The 20,565-nt window shown below is 35.4% G+C and overlaps 3 protein-coding genes across 7 annotated transcripts; 2 read left to right on the top strand and 1 right to left on the bottom strand.

Annotated features, from left to right (window-relative positions):
• The first annotated feature begins 1,519 nt into the window (after positions 1-1,519).
• LOC111795632 lies at positions 1,520-6,447 on the top strand. 3 transcript variants are annotated; one of them, XM_023678170.1, is made up of 3 exons: positions 1,520-2,159; positions 2,418-2,519; positions 6,285-6,447. In XM_023678170.1, exons 1-3 carry the CDS (start codon positions 1,934-1,936, stop codon positions 6,401-6,403), a joined length of 447 nt encoding a protein of 148 aa, XP_023533938.1. In that variant the 5' UTR covers positions 1,520-1,933; the 3' UTR covers positions 6,404-6,447. The 3 variants fall into 3 exon arrangements, with proteins under 3 accessions (XP_023533938.1, XP_023533936.1, XP_023533937.1); XM_023678168.1 differs by having other exon boundaries at positions 6,259-6,447; XM_023678169.1 differs by lacking the exons at positions 1,520-2,159; positions 2,418-2,519 and adding exons at positions 4,668-5,307; positions 5,566-5,667 and having other exon boundaries at positions 6,259-6,447.
• A 1,445-nt stretch (positions 6,448-7,892) lies between these two features.
• On the top strand, positions 7,893-13,646 carry LOC111795629. 3 transcript variants are annotated; one of them, XM_023678163.1, is made up of 17 exons: positions 7,893-8,532; positions 8,791-8,892; positions 9,484-9,610; positions 9,901-10,009; positions 10,662-10,712; positions 10,891-10,985; positions 11,067-11,145; positions 11,254-11,316; positions 11,461-11,508; positions 11,643-11,695; positions 11,995-12,070; positions 12,149-12,214; positions 12,316-12,378; positions 12,501-12,569; positions 12,658-12,702; positions 12,780-12,856; positions 13,454-13,646. In XM_023678163.1, exons 1-16 carry the CDS (start codon positions 8,307-8,309, stop codon positions 12,825-12,827), a joined length of 1,320 nt encoding a protein of 439 aa, XP_023533931.1. In that variant the 5' UTR covers positions 7,893-8,306; the 3' UTR covers positions 12,828-12,856; positions 13,454-13,646. The 3 variants fall into 3 exon arrangements, with proteins under 3 accessions (XP_023533931.1, XP_023533932.1, XP_023533933.1); XM_023678164.1 differs by lacking the exon at positions 13,454-13,646 and having other exon boundaries at positions 12,774-12,856; XM_023678165.1 differs by lacking the exons at positions 12,780-12,856; positions 13,454-13,646 and having other exon boundaries at positions 12,635-12,663.
• A 264-nt stretch (positions 13,647-13,910) lies between these two features.
• Positions 13,911-19,935, bottom strand: LOC111795628 (LRR receptor-like serine/threonine-protein kinase ERL1). Its single transcript, XM_023678162.1, has 27 exons — positions 19,666-19,935; positions 19,398-19,536; positions 19,230-19,301; positions 19,056-19,127; positions 18,896-18,967; positions 18,739-18,810; positions 18,574-18,645; positions 18,413-18,484; positions 18,246-18,317; positions 18,082-18,150; positions 17,571-17,642; positions 17,419-17,490; positions 17,268-17,339; positions 17,118-17,189; positions 16,967-17,038; positions 16,809-16,880; positions 16,662-16,733; positions 16,498-16,569; positions 16,349-16,420; positions 16,188-16,259; positions 16,036-16,107; positions 15,886-15,957; positions 15,722-15,795; positions 15,515-15,646; positions 15,106-15,441; positions 14,653-15,023; positions 13,911-14,557 (listed from the first exon to the last, which is right to left on the bottom strand). Exons 1-27 carry the CDS (start codon positions 19,793-19,795, stop codon positions 14,177-14,179), a joined length of 3,000 nt encoding a protein of 999 aa, XP_023533930.1. The 5' UTR covers positions 19,796-19,935; the 3' UTR covers positions 13,911-14,176.
• Positions 19,936-20,565: the final 630 nt, after the last annotated feature.

Genomic DNA, 20,565 nt, shown 5'->3' with positions numbered 1-20,565 from the left:
CTAATTCACCTGCCATTACTTCATCAAGACCATAAATACGAGCAATGCCGTCGCCTACTTGAAGTACAATACCGGTATTTACAATTTTTACTTCTCTATTATATTGCTCAATACGTTCACGGATAATATTACTAATTTCATTTGCTTGAAGGGTTACCATGAGTATTTCGTAATTCTTTTTTTTTTTTTTTCAAAAAAAAACAAAAAAAAAAAAAAAAAAACTATTAATTATATTAAAATTTGTGTTGCCTTCGTCCTTGAAATTTTGTTTGTTATTTCCTTGGTAACTTGTTTGAGCTTTTCTTTTCGTGAATTTTAAAAACAAGATTAAATTAATAAAAATATTAGAAACTTTGTATTTATCTAAAAAATATTCCATCTTTAATATTCTTCCGCTAAAAAATAATAATAATAAAAATACCACGGTGTCTTGTTCTCCTCCCCAATTGTAGGACATCACAATCTATCCCTATCTAAAGTCCAGCGTCATCGCTGGCACTTGTTCCTTTCACCAATCGATGTGGGACCGCCACCAAATCTACCCTTTCGTGGTCCAGCGTCTTTACTGGTACACCGTCTCGTGTCTACCCCCTTTAGGGAACATCGAGAAAGCTGACACATCGTCCAATGTCTAGATCTAATAGAATTTGTAACCGCCACCAAATCTACCCCCTTCATGGTCCAGCGTCTTTACTGGCACACCGTCTCGTGTCTACCCCCTTCGGAGAACATCGAGAAGATACAGTTTGTAATGACCCAGGCCCACTGCTAGCGGATATTGTCATCTTTGGGCTTTCCCTTTCGAGCTTTCCCTCAAGACTTTAAAACGCGTCTACTCGGGGAAGGTTTACCCACTGCTTATAAACGGTGTTTTATTCAGCTCTACAACCAATGTGAGACATCGCACTATTACACAAATACTGTGAAAGTATTTTTTATTAAAAAAAAAAAAACTAAAAGCATTTTTAAATATTTTGAAAAAGTTTAAAAATATTAATAATATTGGTAAAAATTGAAGGGTAATTTTAAGACCCTTTTAAAAGTTAAAAAATATATTAAAAATAAGTGCTAATAATTTTTTTAAAAATAGTTAATTAAAATTTATTAAAAATATTTTTGAGAGGAACTATATTTTAATTAATTTAGGCGAAAAAGGCATAAACTAAATATGAGTGAGGTAAACATAATATAATGTTAATAAAATTAGAAATAAATATCTATTTTTATTAAGGACTTGATTTAAAAAGAAAAATTTGGGAGATCTTAAATAAGACAGTAATATTTAAAAAGAAATTTTAATTTAAAAGGTCATTTGTTAAATACTTATCCCAAAATAAACAACGGGGAATTTTGAATTGAAATGAAATGCAAATAACAGTTATGTGATCTGACTGGCCATGCATTTTCCGCTGGTGGGACCCACAAATTCAAAACAAAAATTTTAAAAGAAAAAAAAAAAGAGAATAAATAAACTCAAACCACGGGCGCATCCCATTGGGCACCTTATGAAATTGCCCGCCACCACGTCCCTTCCTCTTTCTTCTTGTTCCTTTCTTCCCTCCCTTCCTCCATGGCTATGGCTTCCTCGTCCAAACTCTAGCGCCGGCTACTTCCACTTCATACACACATTCCTTCTAATGTTATGATTTTCTTTCTGTTCTTTCTTTTCCGCTTTTCGATCATGGCGAATTGATGTTTGTCTCGAGTTATGAACCGAATGTCCGCAGATTTTTTCTTGCGGACAGCGGAGAGATTCGAGATGATGGAATGTTGTAGAGATATTCGTTGTTTATTCTGCTTTTTTGGTTGCGTATTTCTGTGAAGATAAACAATTCCTGGTTCATTCGTCGTTTTCCATAGAAGAAAAACGGTAGAACGACGTTTGATGATATCCATGGACTTTTTCTGATTTCTACGCGTTTACGTTGATATTATGGCGCTTTGTATGGAGAAGGAGAAGGAGACGGAGATGGAGATGGAGATGGAGATGGATGAAGAAATGGAAGAGGTTACTGATCAGCCATTTGATTCGGATGAGATTGATTTCGATTACGAGTTTGATGCCGCCATGTATTACGATTTCACTCGCCCCGAGACAGAGATGGAGATGAGAGGAGCCGAGGATTGGTTTAAATTCGCTGGAACCTATCCACCTTCTCGTAAGCATTTTGTTTTCTTATGGATCATTTGACTCTTCGCGATTTCGATTTTATTGGATATCTGTTACAAATGTTGAAGTTATGGAATTATTCTGTTCTGCGGAATTTGATTTTTGACGACAACGCTTTCTCTTGGAATAGTTTTTAGTGCATTATGGTTTCATGGGAATAAAATCCAATTATTTTGGAGAGTAAATCAAAATCTAATTGGTCTTTCATGTTGATTCTTATGCCATGATTTTTTCTTTCGTCTTTTAGCATTCGTCGTAAAATTGACTGGGGAAAAAGAGGCGCGGGCAGAGTGCACCTCTATTGAACTCAAAGGTGTCCAGAACAACCGGGAGGACCCTGAAAATTCAGGTATAATGTGCATTTCTTCTTTTATTATTCGTTCAGTTGGATTCAACCTCGGCAATATGCTGTGCCAGAAGAGCTATTTTAATAGTTAACGATGAATATGATGGTGAAATAATATCAAATTATAAATCTTATGATGTGGCTGAAAAACGCCCCTGCAATCCAGACATCACTATCCTGAATTTCTGAATCTTTTTTCTTTCTTCAGTTCAAACAAGTTATATTAATGGTGCGATCTTCCTAAATTGGTCAGACTACTATCATGGCATATAAGGCCCNTACAATACCGGTATTTACAATTTTTACTTCTCTATTATATTGCGAGTTAAAACTTCGAACTTATTCAAAATATATTTTTGAATTTAAAATTGATAATTAACACCTATTTTTTAATTGGGATTAATAACGTTAATAAAAATTATAAGTTAAACTAGCGACGATTGTTAATATTTAGATATTTTTTTTATTTAATAATTTCTGGATGAATAATTAAACCATCAAATATCTCTGTATATTATTCATTAAATTATACTCGAATTAATTATTAGTGGGGGAGTTGGTGGAGCTTTAATTTTAATTTTTTTTAAAATAATTAGAATGGAAAATATTTAATAAAAGAATAGTGGTTTTCATGTTTGGTCCAATTTTGACCTAAGCCGGCGATTCGGTCCGATCTAATTTAAAAATTAAGATATTTACTTTGAAATAAATAAATTATCATATCAGGATAATAAATTATATATATATTTTTAATACGTTTTATTTAAGTTTCCTTGTTTATAATTGTTAAATATTATTAGTGTCATTTTCTTGCAAAAAAAGTCCACAAATAAAAAAAAAAAAAAAAAAAAAACTATTAATTATATTAAAATTTGTGTTGCCTTCGTCCTTGAAATTTTGTTTGTTATTTCCTTGGTAACTTGTTTGAGCTTTTCTTTTCGTGAATTTTAAAAACAAGATTAAATTAATAAAAATATTAGAAACTTTGTATTTATCTAAAAAATATTCCATCTTTAATATTCTTCCGCTAAAAAATAATAATAATAAAAATACCACGGTGTCTTGTTCTCCTCCCCAATTGTAGGACATCACAATCTATCCCTATCTAAAGTCCAGCGTCATCGCTGGCACTTGTTCCTTTCACCAATCGATGTGGGACCGCCACCAAATCTACCCTTTCGTGGTCCAGCGTCTTTACTGGTACACCGTCTCGTGTCTACCCCCTTTAGGGAACATCGAGAAAGCTGACACATCGTCCAATGTCTAGATCTAATAGAATTTGTAACCGCCACCAAATCTACCCCCTTCATGGTCCAGCGTCTTTACTGGCACACCGTCTCGTGTCTACCCCCTTCGGAGAACATCGAGAAGATACAGTTTGTAATGACCCAGGCCCACTGCTAGCGGATATTGTCATCTTTGGGCTTTCCCTTTCGAGCTTTCCCTCAAGACTTTAAAACGCGTCTACTCGGGGAAGGTTTACCCACTGCTTATAAACGGTGTTTTATTCAGCTCTACAACCAATGTGAGACATCGCACTATTACACAAATACTGTGAAAGTATTTTTTATTAAAAAAAAAAAAACTAAAAGCATTTTTAAATATTTTGAAAAAGTTTAAAAATATTAATAATATTGGTAAAAATTGAAGGGTAATTTTAAGACCCTTTTAAAAGTTAAAAAATATATTAAAAATAAGTGCTAATAATTTTTTTAAAAATAGTTAATTAAAATTTATTAAAAATATTTTTGAGAGGAACTATATTTTAATTAATTTAGGCGAAAAAGGCATAAACTAAATATGAGTGAGGTAAACATAATATAATGTTAATAAAATTAGAAATAAATATCTATTTTTATTAAGGACTTGATTTAAAAAGAAAAATTTGGGAGATCTTAAATAAGACAGTAATATTTAAAAAGAAATTTTAATTTAAAAGGTCATTTGTTAAATACTTATCCCAAAATAAACAACGGGGAATTTTGAATTGAAATGAAATGCAAATAACAGTTATGTGATCTGACTGGCCATGCATTTTCCGCTGGTGGGACCCACAAATTCAAAACAAAAATTTTAAAAGAAAAAAAAAAAGAGAATAAATAAACTCAAACCACGGGCGCATCCCATTGGGCACCTTATGAAATTGCCCGCCACCACGTCCCTTCCTCTTTCTTCTTGTTCCTTTCTTCCCTCCCTTCCTCCATGGCTATGGCTTCCTCGTCCAAACTCTAGCGCCGGCTACTTCCACTTCATACACACATTCCTTCTAATGTTATGATTTTCTTTCTGTTCTTTCTTTTCCGCTTTTCGATCATGGCGAATTGATGTTTGTCTCGAGTTATGAACCGAATGTCCGCAGATTTTTTCTTGCGGACAGCGGAGAGATTCGAGATGATGGAATGTTGTAGAGATATTCGTTGTTTATTCTGCTTTTTTGGTTGCGTATTTCTGTGAAGATAAACAATTCCTGGTTCATTCGTCGTTTTCCATAGAAGAAAAACGGTAGAACGACGTTTGATGATATCCATGGACTTTTTCTGATTTCTACGCGTTTACGTTGATATTATGGCGCTTTGTATGGAGAAGGAGAAGGAGACGGAGATGGAGATGGAGATGGAGATGGATGAAGAAATGGAAGAGGTTACTGATCAGCCATTTGATTCGGATGAGATTGATTTCGATTACGAGTTTGATGCCGCCATGTATTACGATTTCACTCGCCCCGAGACAGAGATGGAGATGAGAGGAGCCGAGGATTGGTTTAAATTCGCTGGAACCTATCCACCTTCTCGTAAGCATTTTGTTTTCTTATGGATCATTTGACTCTTCGCGATTTCGATTTTATTGGATATCTGTTACAAATGTTGAAGTTATGGAATTATTCTGTTCTGCGGAATTTGATTTTTGACGACAACGCTTTCTCTTGGAATAGTTTTTAGTGCATTATGGTTTCATGGGAATAAAATCCAATTATTTTGGAGAGTAAATCAAAATCTAATTGGTCTTTCATGTTGATTCTTATGCCATGATTTTTTCTTTCGTCTTTTAGCATTCGTCGTAAAATTGACTGGGGAAAAAGAGGCGCGGGCAGAGTGCACCTCTATTGAACTCAAAGGTGTCCAGAACAACCGGGAGGACCCTGAAAATTCAGGTATAATGTGCATTTCTTCTTTTATTATTCGTTCAGTTGGATTCAACCTCGGCAATATGCTGTGCCAGAAGAGCTATTTTAATAGTTAACGATGAATATGATGGTGAAATAATATCAAATTATAAATCTTATGATGTGGCTGAAAAACGCCCCTGCAATCCAGACATCACTATCCTGAATTTCTGAATCTTTTTTCTTTCTTCAGTTCAAACAAGTTATATTAATGGTGCGATCTTCCTAAATTGGTCAGACTACTATCATGGCATATAAGGCCCAAGTATTTATTTTTGTGATGATTCAGCGTGGGTAGGATTTTGTATACTTCATCACCTAGGTGGCTATTCCAAACCAAAGTTTTTTCCGTAATTTTTTTGTGATATTTGTGTGTTGCAGTTTTTCTCCCTTTGAAATGGTTTTGATTAAAGGAGTTGCAGGCAACAGTTTTACTGTAATTCATTCGTTAGAATTATACTCCTGTTTGGAAGATCCTGTTCTGCTTATTTACCTTTTTATACTTAGAATGTAATTACCCGAAATATTTTCATCCCTCTTAACTCCCATCCTACAATTAACTGGCTCAAGACATTATAGGAATTAATATGGAGTCTACTGTCAAGGTAAATCTACCAAGGTGTTCAAGTTTTATGAAACCAACTGCAAGCTATTTGGCCAAGCAAAATCAACCTCGAGGAATACACTCCACCACAGTTTTGCGAAGGTGATGATCATATCTTAAAATAATTCTTGACTGGCATTAATGATGTTTGTAGTCTTTTCAAAGCTTACTCTTGAAATATGATGGGGCCATTTCCCATTCCACCCCATGAAGGTAGGCTATATCAGGATTGTGAGTAATAGCTGTTGCTCATTCAATATTTTGGAACCTGTTCTGGTGAAAGAAGGGNGTTAAAAAAAAAAAAAAAAAAACTATTAATTATATTAAAATTTGTGTTGCCTTCGTCCTTGAAATTTTGTTTGTTATTTCCTTGGTAACTTGTTTGAGCTTTTCTTTTCGTGAATTTTAAAAACAAGATTAAATTAATAAAAATATTAGAAACTTTGTATTTATCTAAAAAATATTCCATCTTTAATATTCTTCCGCTAAAAAATAATAATAATAAAAATACCACGGTGTCTTGTTCTCCTCCCCAATTGTAGGACATCACAATCTATCCCTATCTAAAGTCCAGCGTCATCGCTGGCACTTGTTCCTTTCACCAATCGATGTGGGACCGCCACCAAATCTACCCTTTCGTGGTCCAGCGTCTTTACTGGTACACCGTCTCGTGTCTACCCCCTTTAGGGAACATCGAGAAAGCTGACACATCGTCCAATGTCTAGATCTAATAGAATTTGTAACCGCCACCAAATCTACCCCCTTCATGGTCCAGCGTCTTTACTGGCACACCGTCTCGTGTCTACCCCCTTCGGAGAACATCGAGAAGATACAGTTTGTAATGACCCAGGCCCACTGCTAGCGGATATTGTCATCTTTGGGCTTTCCCTTTCGAGCTTTCCCTCAAGACTTTAAAACGCGTCTACTCGGGGAAGGTTTACCCACTGCTTATAAACGGTGTTTTATTCAGCTCTACAACCAATGTGAGACATCGCACTATTACACAAATACTGTGAAAGTATTTTTTATTAAAAAAAAAAAAACTAAAAGCATTTTTAAATATTTTGAAAAAGTTTAAAAATATTAATAATATTGGTAAAAATTGAAGGGTAATTTTAAGACCCTTTTAAAAGTTAAAAAATATATTAAAAATAAGTGCTAATAATTTTTTTAAAAATAGTTAATTAAAATTTATTAAAAATATTTTTGAGAGGAACTATATTTTAATTAATTTAGGCGAAAAAGGCATAAACTAAATATGAGTGAGGTAAACATAATATAATGTTAATAAAATTAGAAATAAATATCTATTTTTATTAAGGACTTGATTTAAAAAGAAAAATTTGGGAGATCTTAAATAAGACAGTAATATTTAAAAAGAAATTTTAATTTAAAAGGTCATTTGTTAAATACTTATCCCAAAATAAACAACGGGGAATTTTGAATTGAAATGAAATGCAAATAACAGTTATGTGATCTGACTGGCCATGCATTTTCCGCTGGTGGGACCCACAAATTCAAAACAAAAATTTTAAAAGAAAAAAAAAAAGAGAATAAATAAACTCAAACCACGGGCGCATCCCATTGGGCACCTTATGAAATTGCCCGCCACCACGTCCCTTCCTCTTTCTTCTTGTTCCTTTCTTCCCTCCCTTCCTCCATGGCTATGGCTTCCTCGTCCAAACTCTAGCGCCGGCTACTTCCACTTCATACACACATTCCTTCTAATGTTATGATTTTCTTTCTGTTCTTTCTTTTCCGCTTTTCGATCATGGCGAATTGATGTTTGTCTCGAGTTATGAACCGAATGTCCGCAGATTTTTTCTTGCGGACAGCGGAGAGATTCGAGATGATGGAATGTTGTAGAGATATTCGTTGTTTATTCTGCTTTTTTGGTTGCGTATTTCTGTGAAGATAAACAATTCCTGGTTCATTCGTCGTTTTCCATAGAAGAAAAACGGTAGAACGACGTTTGATGATATCCATGGACTTTTTCTGATTTCTACGCGTTTACGTTGATATTATGGCGCTTTGTATGGAGAAGGAGAAGGAGACGGAGATGGAGATGGAGATGGAGATGGATGAAGAAATGGAAGAGGTTACTGATCAGCCATTTGATTCGGATGAGATTGATTTCGATTACGAGTTTGATGCCGCCATGTATTACGATTTCACTCGCCCCGAGACAGAGATGGAGATGAGAGGAGCCGAGGATTGGTTTAAATTCGCTGGAACCTATCCACCTTCTCGTAAGCATTTTGTTTTCTTATGGATCATTTGACTCTTCGCGATTTCGATTTTATTGGATATCTGTTACAAATGTTGAAGTTATGGAATTATTCTGTTCTGCGGAATTTGATTTTTGACGACAACGCTTTCTCTTGGAATAGTTTTTAGTGCATTATGGTTTCATGGGAATAAAATCCAATTATTTTGGAGAGTAAATCAAAATCTAATTGGTCTTTCATGTTGATTCTTATGCCATGATTTTTTCTTTCGTCTTTTAGCATTCGTCGTAAAATTGACTGGGGAAAAAGAGGCGCGGGCAGAGTGCACCTCTATTGAACTCAAAGGTGTCCAGAACAACCGGGAGGACCCTGAAAATTCAGGTATAATGTGCATTTCTTCTTTTATTATTCGTTCAGTTGGATTCAACCTCGGCAATATGCTGTGCCAGAAGAGCTATTTTAATAGTTAACGATGAATATGATGGTGAAATAATATCAAATTATAAATCTTATGATGTGGCTGAAAAACGCCCCTGCAATCCAGACATCACTATCCTGAATTTCTGAATCTTTTTTCTTTCTTCAGTTCAAACAAGTTATATTAATGGTGCGATCTTCCTAAATTGGTCAGACTACTATCATGGCATATAAGGCCCAAGTATTTATTTTTGTGATGATTCAGCGTGGGTAGGATTTTGTATACTTCATCACCTAGGTGGCTATTCCAAACCAAAGTTTTTTCCGTAATTTTTTTGTGATATTTGTGTGTTGCAGTTTTTCTCCCTTTGAAATGGTTTTGATTAAAGGAGTTGCAGGCAACAGTTTTACTGTAATTCATTCGTTAGAATTATACTCCTGTTTGGAAGATCCTGTTCTGCTTATTTACCTTTTTATACTTAGAATGTAATTACCCGAAATATTTTCATCCCTCTTAACTCCCATCCTACAATTAACTGGCTCAAGACATTATAGGAATTAATATGGAGTCTACTGTCAAGGTAAATCTACCAAGGTGTTCAAGTTTTATGAAACCAACTGCAAGCTATTTGGCCAAGCAAAATCAACCTCGAGGAATACACTCCACCACAGTTTTGCGAAGGTGATGATCATATCTTAAAATAATTCTTGACTGGCATTAATGATGTTTGTAGTCTTTTCAAAGCTTACTCTTGAAATATGATGGGGCCATTTCCCATTCCACCCCATGAAGGTAGGCTATATCAGGATTGTGAGTAATAGCTGTTGCTCATTCAATATTTTGGAACCTGTTCTGGTGAAAGAAGGGCTGTAAGCTCTTCAAATGATCTTCTGCATAACCACTATTTATTTTTAATCTTTATTTTATGTACTTTTCAATTTTTTAATCACTGGCCATTTTTTACTTCTTAGATTTCAGTTCAGCTTGGGCGATATTGTAGAGGCCAGTTCACAGCGTTCCTCGTTGAATATTAGTCATGCTACCAAGAGGCAAAAGTTGGAGGCTGGTTATTTTCCCAATGTGTGTGGAAACTTCTATTTCAACTTTTTTTTTTTGAATTGGCATTCTACCCATCTTCTAGAAATGTTTGTCTTCGTAGAGGGAAGAGAATGAAACATTAATTTTTGACCCGGATACGAGGAGACAGTATTAAACTTCATGTGTTCAAATTAGATATGTTTTCTAATAGTGTGTCGATCTTTTCTGCTTGCATGAGAGGTTATGAAACCCATTATTTGAGATGGTTCAGTTACCTCAGTCAGTAATTACAATTATCTGTTTCTCTTGCGTTCTTATATAGTACTGATAACCATTCAAACATTATTTGAAGATGCTGTGAAGGATATTAAGACTTGATCCTAGAGTGTTGTCCAGTCGCCAGGACTTGTCTTTTCTAATTGGCATATTGTTTCCATTTAATCATGGTTATTGCTTTCTTTGATTCGTCTCCCACTTTGTAACAGCATTTATGAAGCATATTTGAGTACTTCATCTTGGAATTTNAAAAAAAAAAAAAAAAAAAAAAAAAAAAAAAAAAAAAAAGAAAAAAAGAAAAAACAATTTATTTATATTTAAGCTGTTTTTGTAGATCTGGCAGTTACTCAAGTTCCAGCCTAACCTGCAGAGTGAGTCCATTGGTATCATAAGTTTTTAAGTAACTTTTTTGCTGCAGGTCCCACGTTTGATGCGTCAAGCAAGTTTGCAACACAAGGTGCCTAAAGAGGTAAGCGATGTGTACCTGGAAACTGGAATCGTTACTAATAGTTCATTTGAATTAATTTTCCATGCATCTTCATTCACTATTAACATACTTATGCATATGCAAACTTATTATAACGGTAGTATAATGTATGTTCTTAGTTCGTTCATCCACTAGAATTTAACCCACATGGCTACTACAGGTTGTTTCCGAAGCTAATATAGCTTTCGCCAGATTTAAATCTACCATACCTAAAGAGCCTAACCTTGAGACAGCAATTAGAGCACAAAGATGCAGGTACTCAACTTTATTTGAATAAAAATATAGTTTTTCTTTTTTAAGCTCATTCGACATACTAATTTGAGTTCTGAATTTCAGATCTAAAATCAACTCAACTGCATGTGAAAATAATAAATCAAATGCTTCTAACTTTAAAGCACGCCCGCTGAACCGAAAAGTTAGTATTGTTGTTGTGATTGGCACAATTTCTTTTACCTCAGATGTTATTCATATAAGATGTATTCCATAGTTTTTGTGATCTTATTACCCTTTTTTGACTAAGCAGATCCTTGAGGCTCCTACTTTTCTCCCACCAAAGAAGAGCAAACCACAAATACCTGAGTTTCAAGTAAAATGTTTAGCATGTATTGTTTTCATTATTTGTGCTGATATATGTACCAGCGTCTTGATGAAAATTCTTGATTTACTTTAGGGTAATGGGTAGGTATTCTGCACCATAATTTTATTCACAGCTTTTATTTGATTGTTTTAGGTGTTTCGCCTGAAGACATCAGAGAGGGCTACAGAGCACACATATGATGTAAGCCATCAGACTGTTTTACAATCTTAGTTGAGCCTATGTCATCGATTTTGTAAACAATTTGAAATTTTTTTTGTTTCTCCTTTAATTGTTACTAAAAAGTTCTTGTAGCACTGATGCTCCAACAATTGCAGGTAAATAATCCTTGTGTATCCAATCCACAAATACGAAACAAGTGCACAAGAAGGTAATTGAGGTAGACCTTTCAGCAATTGTAAATTTATCATGTAAAAGACCTTTCCTCTGAAGATTTAATTAATGACTATAATTTTAGTAACTATGAAGCATATTTCCATTTCTTTGAGTCTGTATAACTTATTGGTGATCGTATGAGTGACCGTATGCATATTCTAGATTTATTAGTAAGATTAATTAACTGAATCTACGATTATTTTCATTTACTTTTTGTTAATTGACCGGGAGATGTTACTGATGTTTATCATTTATTCTAAATATTGTTGATCTTTTACATCTCACGTGCAACAGACCGAGTTCTCTCCAAGATACGAAACAAGAGAAATGTGTAAAAGCTGAAAGATGTAAAGCTCGGCCACTTGATAAGGTTGGAATTCGTAACAACATTGAAATTCTTTGTTTTCTCAACATTTGAATTTAATGAGCTCTAAGCTCTTTCATACAGAGACTGTCACATAATGAAGAATGTGATGTGGTTGCGAATTGTAAAGATGGAACAACTGTGTCCACGGTAAGCCTCATTTTGCCCCCATATATATTGAATTTCAAGTTTATTCCATTGAGTTCTAAGTTTCGAACTTTTTTTTTTTTTTTTTTGTTGGCGTATTTTAGGAATTTAGCTGTGTAGATCAAAAGAAAGTTTCGGACGAGCCACCAACTAAATTACTTAGCAAGGTACCCAAATACTGTGCATCTCAAGTTTTCTTCACCATTTAAGATTTAACCTTCTGTTATAAAATAAAGATTCTAAGGACTAACCTGTTCTATTTGTTTCAACAATTTCGTATCATTGACAGCTCTCCCTTTCATCAGAATGTCGTCGATGCAATACAAAATCTCATTGCAAAATGCATTTTTCGGACAATGTTAGCTTCTTTCATCGTTTTCACTTCATTATTAACTGAATCATCTTATTCTTACACTCAAAAAGTGTTTTTATTTCTGATATGCTAGTGCTCAAAAGAGAATGTCCCAGGCTTCCTTGATCAAGAGCGTGAGGTATATTACAAAAGTTTTAATTAGAGTTTAAGGTCTTTTTATTCTATTCTCATCGACTCATTGCATTCAAGTTGTAGGTTGTTGATATACTTTTGCCAAATTCCCGAGGTCTTTTAGCAAAGTGAAAACCAAAACTTCGAGATGATTCTACCTGGTAACCTTCCCTAACTATTTTGTTTTTGTTTTATATTCTTAAATGAATTAAGGGTTACTCATACCTCTATTTTTCTTTTTTTAGTATTCTTACTATCAAAATATGTTTATTTGAATCTTAACTGAATAATAAAATGTTAATAATTAGGTAATGCTGTCTTAAGTTTGGAAAGCTAAAAATAAAATCTTGTAATTTTAAGCCAATCCGATTTAATTTTGTTTTTCCCCTTTCTTTTATATCGGTGTTAATATTAACATTTTTATTTATTTATATTTATGATATTTTTTCTTTTGGCAAATATGAAAATCACTAATGATTTATCATTATTTGTAGGTTATGCAACAAATTTTAAATAAATATATTTTAGAACTATTTGTTGTAAAATTCATTTTTCAACAAATAGCAAAACCTTTAAATCGCTTCTACATTAATTCTTGGTTAAATAGAACAATTGAAATTCTCTAAAGAAAAGACTTTTGAAGATGAGGTTTTTTTTTTCAAAATTAAAAGTTAATTTGTTATATATATATATATATGAGATCATATTCTGAGGTATAGAAATTTGTTGCTTACAAAATATATTCCATGTCATTGCAGTTTCTTCATTCTTCATTCTTCATTCCACCCAATGAGCTCATTGATGTTTTAGTTCTGGCAACATATGACATGAGGCAATTTTTTGGGTAGATTATTACTTAAGCTCCTTTCTTTTCTCCATGGTTCATTAATTTTATGCATATGGAGCTTTGTAAATAGATTAAAGAAATTTTTAAATAGATCACTCCATTCTCTAAACTATTTATAAAATTATTTTAATTACATATATAATATTTTAAATTTATATTATGTACTTGTTATATAACGTAATGATATTATTTTCTGTACTCAAAGAATCAATTATTAATTATTCATTGTGTCGTTTACATTTTTCTAATACTTTTTTCTTCAGTATTCCCCTTGTACTAATTTCAAACATGAATTTGATCTACCTTAAGAATTACAATCATAATATTAAAGTTAGATAAATAAAAAAAAGGAATCCCAAATAGTGGAATGCAGAAAGAGTATGAGAGTTAAATATGATGTTCATACAAATATTTCATATTTCTGATATGAAACTGAATGCACAACATTTTAGAGCTGCACAAACACAAAAGCTTAGCGTCTATTATATATATATATATATATAGATAGCTAAACTGCAGCTAGCTACAATATTAACCTTAAAGCAAAACAAAACAAACTACACATGCTTCTTTTTTGCTATCTATCCTTCCCTTTTCCTTGTGTGTGCATTTCTAAGATCATTAAAACAGTGTTCTATTGATTCAAACTGTGTTGTTCTGATATAACTTCCCCAAACCGAACAAACCACCGAGCATCCGATGAATCCACGTCGGATTTCTGCTCCTCCTCCTCCTCCTGTCCTTTTGCATTTTGATTCTGACCCTTATCGATCACGAATTGTGCGTAATCCAATGTTTTGGTAGGGAATGGAGTTTGTTTCAATGCAGGTGGTTGCTGGAGGGAGATCAAAACTCGTGCAACTTCGTGCATTGTTGGTCGTTCGGCTTGATTGTGTTTTGTGCAAAGGAGAGCAAGCTGGAACGTTTTCCGGACATGAGCTGAATCCATACAGGTGACTGAAACTTCAGGATCAACAGCTTCCATCACAGTATTGTTATCAGTCTTTGACAATATCTAGCAGTTCATAGAGATGGGAATAAATTCAGATTCAAGCAAAATATGATTATCATATGGAATGGATGTTAGAAAGTGATTTGAAGTGAACAAACCAGTTGATGCAAATTTGACTCATTATCCACAGCTTTCTTTCCAGTCAGTAGTTCTAGAAGAACAATGCCAAAGCTATAAACATCGGATTTTTCGTTCAGCCGAGAGGTCCTAGCATACTCCGGATCAATATAGCCAATTGTTCCAAGCACATACGTCGAGGCATGTGTTTTGGCAGTTGGGATACATTTGGCAATCCCAAAATCAGAAAGATGAGCCTCAAAGTTTTCATCCAGTAGAATATTCGAAGACTTGACGTCCCGGTGAATGATTCGCGGGTTGCAGTCGTGGTGAAGATATGCAAGCCCTTGTGCAGCTCCGACTGCTATCTTCAACCGTGCTTCCCAATCCAGTTTAACCTTCTTACCTGGCCCTATTGGATTAGTTAGAACAAGTTAAGAACAAGTTAGTATTAAAAAATTAGCAGCATTTCAAGTTGAAGGAGTGAAAATTACCATGAAGCAGATCCCAAAGTGAACCATTTTCCATGTAGTCATAGAAAAGGAGATTCCCACAGGGAGATAATGAATAACCATGAAGTACAACAAGATTTCTATGTCTGATACTACCAATGGTTTCGAGTTCGGTCTCAAACTCCCGTAAATTGTGAGCGTAGTGATTGTAAAGTCGCTTAATTGCAATAGGTCGGGAATTCTTCAGTGAACATTTGTACACAGTGCTCGAAGCTCCATAGCCAATAATGTATTTCTCGCTTAGATTCTCGGTCGTTCTCATAATGTCGTCGAACGTGTGAATAGCCATATCCATATGAAGTACCACAATTGGAGGACCTGAATGATTGGAACATTATCAATCAACAGACATAACTCAGCACATTCTGAGAAATATAGGTAGAATGCTTACCTTGCCCGGTCTTGCTAGAACCTTTCATCAATTGCTTCGACGGATTCGACTTACACACAGCAATTATAACTACCGACAACAATATAACGAATCCAAACGTCATACAAACAACCGCTGTCCGAGACAACATTACTGCACAACACAAGAATTCAGTCAGTATGAACAGTTCCAGTTCTTTCTATATAGCATCAGGGTTCAGCTGACTACCTGGAGGTTTTCCCATATAAGGTCCACAGATCAATCCCAGCCAATTTCCACACAGCAGAGGATTCCCAATAAAGCTGATGTAAAATTATGAACTATGATCAAATGAAGAACATGACTTCATTAAACATATAGCGTTTCGGTCTAGTAAAGCTCGTTTTCGTTACCTATCAGGTTGGAATCGAGAAAAGTTCTTCATGGGAGGTAAGATACCAGATAGATTATTGTATGACAAGTTCCTGAATGAGTATCAGAAAGATGAATCAGAAGACAAGGAAGCAAGTGGTTCATACTGATGAAGAATGAACAGAGCTTACAAATTGGTAAGACTAAAACAATTTGTCAGCTGATCGGGTATCTTCCCTTGCAAATGATTGTTGTTCAAAATTCTGGGAATGGAAAAATGATATCAATGAACACGAAAGGAACTCGAAAGGGAAGGAAGTAATGTTGTGAGAGAAGAACATACAGGGAGACAATGTTTTGCAGCTGACCCAACTCCATGGGAATGCTACCAGAGAAGTTGTTGAATGACATATCACTATCAAAGCAGGCAAGTAATGATATGATCAATTTTCATTAGACTATCATAATGCTATTATGATCAATCTTGAAGCTACCAATCCTTACATAGTCTGAACACTTCGAAGATTCCCAAATTCTGCAGGTACTGGCCCAACGAGTCGATTGGCACTCAAATTTCTGCAAGTGATCATATCAGAAACATCACTTAAGCTTCAGAAACTATGAAATAATTCAGATGAAAGAGGGTTTATTACAGGATAAGAAGGTGTTCCAAATCACCAACAGACGCAGGAACTGGACCCGAGAAGTAGTTTCGAGATAGATCCCTGGACGAAATGGAGATTTAGGCGAGGTTAAAAGACGGTCGCTATGAAAAGAATAACAGAACTTCTAGCATGAAGAATACAAATGAACTTACAATGTATCAAGGTTAACTATGCGTCCCAGCTCAACTGGAATCCTGCCTTTGAAGTTATTAGCTGAGAGATTCCTGTGAAAACAAATGTACTCAATGAACTATCTGCCAATTATGATTGTAAATGAACTTGTGCTATGAAACACTTACAAATAGGTTAAGCTCTCCAGTTCTTGGAAGCCGAGAGGGATCGATCCGTTGAGACGGTTACCATGTACATTACTACCAAAATAGAAACATATAGTCAAAATACACATACAATAAACAAACCCTTTTGATATTTGAATGACTAGCAGTAGGTATCATACAATTGATTCAGTGCAGTGCAAGAACTGATGTTGTGAGGAATGGGTCCTTCAAGGTAATTGTTAGCTAGATTCCTGAGCAATAGAATATGAACCTCATAAGGCTAAGTTCTGGCAATCTTATGAACGATTAGAAACTGAAAAAATATCTCACAATTCAAACAATTGATCCAATTTTCCAAGTTCAAATGGAATTGTTCCTGTTAGTTGATTATCATTTAGTTGCCTGTGAAGAACAAAACTCAGGTTACTACAGTTTCAAGTAAATAACCAAGAAATAGCATTAGAGGCATGACAAACATACAGGTAGCTAAGCTTTGACATATTGCCGAGCTCGGGGGGTATTGGCCCGGTCAACTTGTTTCCGTGTAGGTATCTATTCCAAGAGAATGGATAGTGAGGCGCCATATAGAGATTTCAGAACTTTTTTGATGCATTATGAGAGCAAAACTTACAATTTCCCTGTGTAGGATAAGTTGCCAAATATTGGGGGAATTGGCCCTTCAAGCTCATTCTCACTCAAATCCCTGGTCCATGGCATGAAATTAGCACTATAATGTCATGAATGAACTCATAGCTAGAAATTATATTTAGAAGGTTGGCTTACAGGACAGCAAGGGCCTGCATCAATCCAATGACATTGGGAATCTTACCAGTCAACCTGTTTCCCTGCAATGATCTGTGACAAAGAGAGTAGACAGCTGATTAAAACAGCACGAGAGACTGAGAGAAGTCTATTAAAGAGGTATTGTCCGCTTTGGCTCGTTAGCCGTCAGCCTCACGGTTTTAAAATTGCACTTGTTAGGTAGAGGGTTTCCACACCCTTACAAGGAATGCTTCGTAACCCTCTCTAACCAATGTGGGATCTCACAATCCACCCCCCTTGGAGGCCCAGCATCTTCGCTGGCACACACCGCTCGGTGTCAGGCTCTGATACCGTTTATAACAGCCCAAGTCTACCACTACCAAATATTGTCCGTTTTGGCCCGTTAGCCATCAGCCTCACAGTTTCAAAACGTGTCAGTTAGGGAGAGATTTCCACACCCTTATAAGGAATGCTTCGTTTCCCTCTCCAACCGACGTGGAATCTCACACAAACAAGTTCAAAGAATTCTTACAAAGTGGCTACTTGAAGAAATCCAATGTTGTAGGGAATCTCCCCTGAGATCTGGTTGTAGGATATATCCCTGAGATAAACAAGAAACACCAATATAGACATCATAACTAGTTCATATGAAGAAACATCAAAACAAATCCCACAGAAAATCAGCTGAAAGCTTACAGAATTTCAAAACTTGTACAGTTCCCTATACTATCAGGTATAGTGCCAGTCAGATTGTTGCCCCTTACATCACTGAAGATAAGACCAGCAAAACCAGAACACAAGAGTTCAATAACCATGAAGAGCCCATAGACAAAAGGCAATGACTAACTATAGCTCACACTTACAAGTACCACAAGCCAGTCAGCTGACACATATCGGACGACAGCGACCCCGTCAAGAAGTTCCCTCGTAACCCGCTGACAGCACAAAATCAAAGTTAAACTCCTAGTAGAATGATCATCCTAGCACAAACATGTAGATGAGACTTGAGTGAAGAAATGTTTACAGATATTGCAGTACTTCATTCCAATAGATTAGCCTAGGGATCTCTCCAGTAAGCTGGTTTCGTGCAAGATCACTACAACAGGCACACACCAATTAAGAACACTAGAGAACTCAAGAAGGATCTAATATCACATTCTCAAGCCAAACAAGAAAGTGAGGAAATTACAGAGTTTTCAGATTAGGAATCTGAGTAAGAGTAGAAGGGATTGGGCCAGTCAACTGATTGTTCTTCAGATTCCTGCATTGAGGGGAAATAGTTCAATATCCAGAAAGCTATGATTTACAAATGTGGGTGCAGAACGACAAGGATGAGGTAAACATACAAGAACTCAAGCAGCTTCAGCTTGGAAACAGTGAAGGGGACGTCCCCATAGAGCAAATTATCAGATAAATCCCTGTAAGAGAGCTCAAGTTATGCTGTAGATATAAGCCATTTCTAACTAAAAGTTCAAAATGAAAGCCATGGAGGAAGAGAAAACTTACAAATGAACAAGAAGACCGCAGTTACCAATCTCATCAGGGATTTGTCCCGTCAGTTTGTTTCCTTGAAAATCACTGTCATAACATAGAACAATGAACACCAAGAACACATAGAACACACCGTGTTGAGCTTTTGACAAGAAACAAGAGTGTCAGATGAAATTGATGGTAACGTACATTGACTGTAAGTTTCTTAAATCTCCGATGGCTGGTGAAATCTCCCCACCCAGATTCAAGTTGGACAAGTTCCTTCAAACCCAGAAATAACAGAGCAAATAAGAAATAAACCCATTAAACATAGCATTAAAGCAGCAAAAACAACTCAAACAGAGACGAAAAACTCACAGAGCAGCAACCGAAAGACTAAGATTGTCGCAGAAAACCCCACGCCATGAACAGAAATCGTTGTTATGATCATCATCCCAATCGAGCAACACATTAGCTACATTGCTAAACGAGGCTTTGATCGACATTAGAGCTCGTCCTATAGAAAATGGCAATAAAGAAGATCCTTAGCCCAAGATTCATACGCCCAAACACATGATCTTTGTTTACAAAATGGCGACGATTTCAAGTGATTCTCAAATGTAGGTAAAATGAAACAGAGCATTACCTTCATCCTGAGGAAGTGAAGAAGCCATGGAAGAATGAAACAGGGGAGAAGAAAATGAGAAGAGGAGGATGAGGAGGGCCATGTGGAGGAGGAGGAGGTTCGGCCATGGAAGGAAGGGGATGAGCTTCATTTCCGAAAGAATCCCAGAAGGGAAATGAACAGAACGAGCCAGAATAAATGCCAAACGAAACAGAGAGAAAGAGAGACAGGAAACGAAGTGTGAAGGCTGGGTGAGAAATTTATGAGGAGAGAGAGAGAGAGAGAGAGAGAGAGAGAGAGAGAGAGGCAGAGAGAGTTAAACGGCGGTGAAGAGACGGCGGAGAGACTGAGAGAGAGAGAGAGAGAGGCCGTCATTCGTACTACCGTTTCCTGAAGCGATTTCTGCGCCTCAGCGTCGCAGATCCTTCTTCCACGCGCTTTCCTTCTCGCGCGTGTGGCGCGTGGATGTGTACATAAATAAATAAATTACTTTTTTAGTTTATTATCTTTACAAATTTGTTTAAATTATAAATTTAATATCTAACTCTTTTTATTTAGATTATAAAATTTTAAAATAACTAAAAAAATATTTAAAATTAATAAAAAAAAATAACGAATTTTAAATAAATATATATATATATATATATAATTAAATTAGAAGGGGAAGGGAAGCGTGAGCATGTCATGTGAGTGAATGTTTGATGTGTTATCACTTATGTTATACATGTCACATCCATGAGCCAACTCACGCACCATGTTTCTTATTTATTTATTTATTTACTTTTAAAATAAATATTTCTCCAAAAATCATTTTTTTACTTTAAATTATTATTTATATATATATATATAAAATGGGTATTTATTAATGGAAAAGTCAAAAGGTAAGAGTTAAAAAAAGAAGAGACAGCAGAAGAAACAGGG

This window comes from Cucurbita pepo, chromosome LG05, assembly GCF_002806865.2.
Source record: "Cucurbita pepo subsp. pepo cultivar mu-cu-16 chromosome LG05, ASM280686v2, whole genome shotgun sequence".
Taxonomy (NCBI): domain Eukaryota; kingdom Viridiplantae; phylum Streptophyta; class Magnoliopsida; order Cucurbitales; family Cucurbitaceae; genus Cucurbita; species Cucurbita pepo.
Note: the sequence above shows the minus strand (reverse complement) of the source record. Positions and strands in the feature narration are given on the sequence as shown.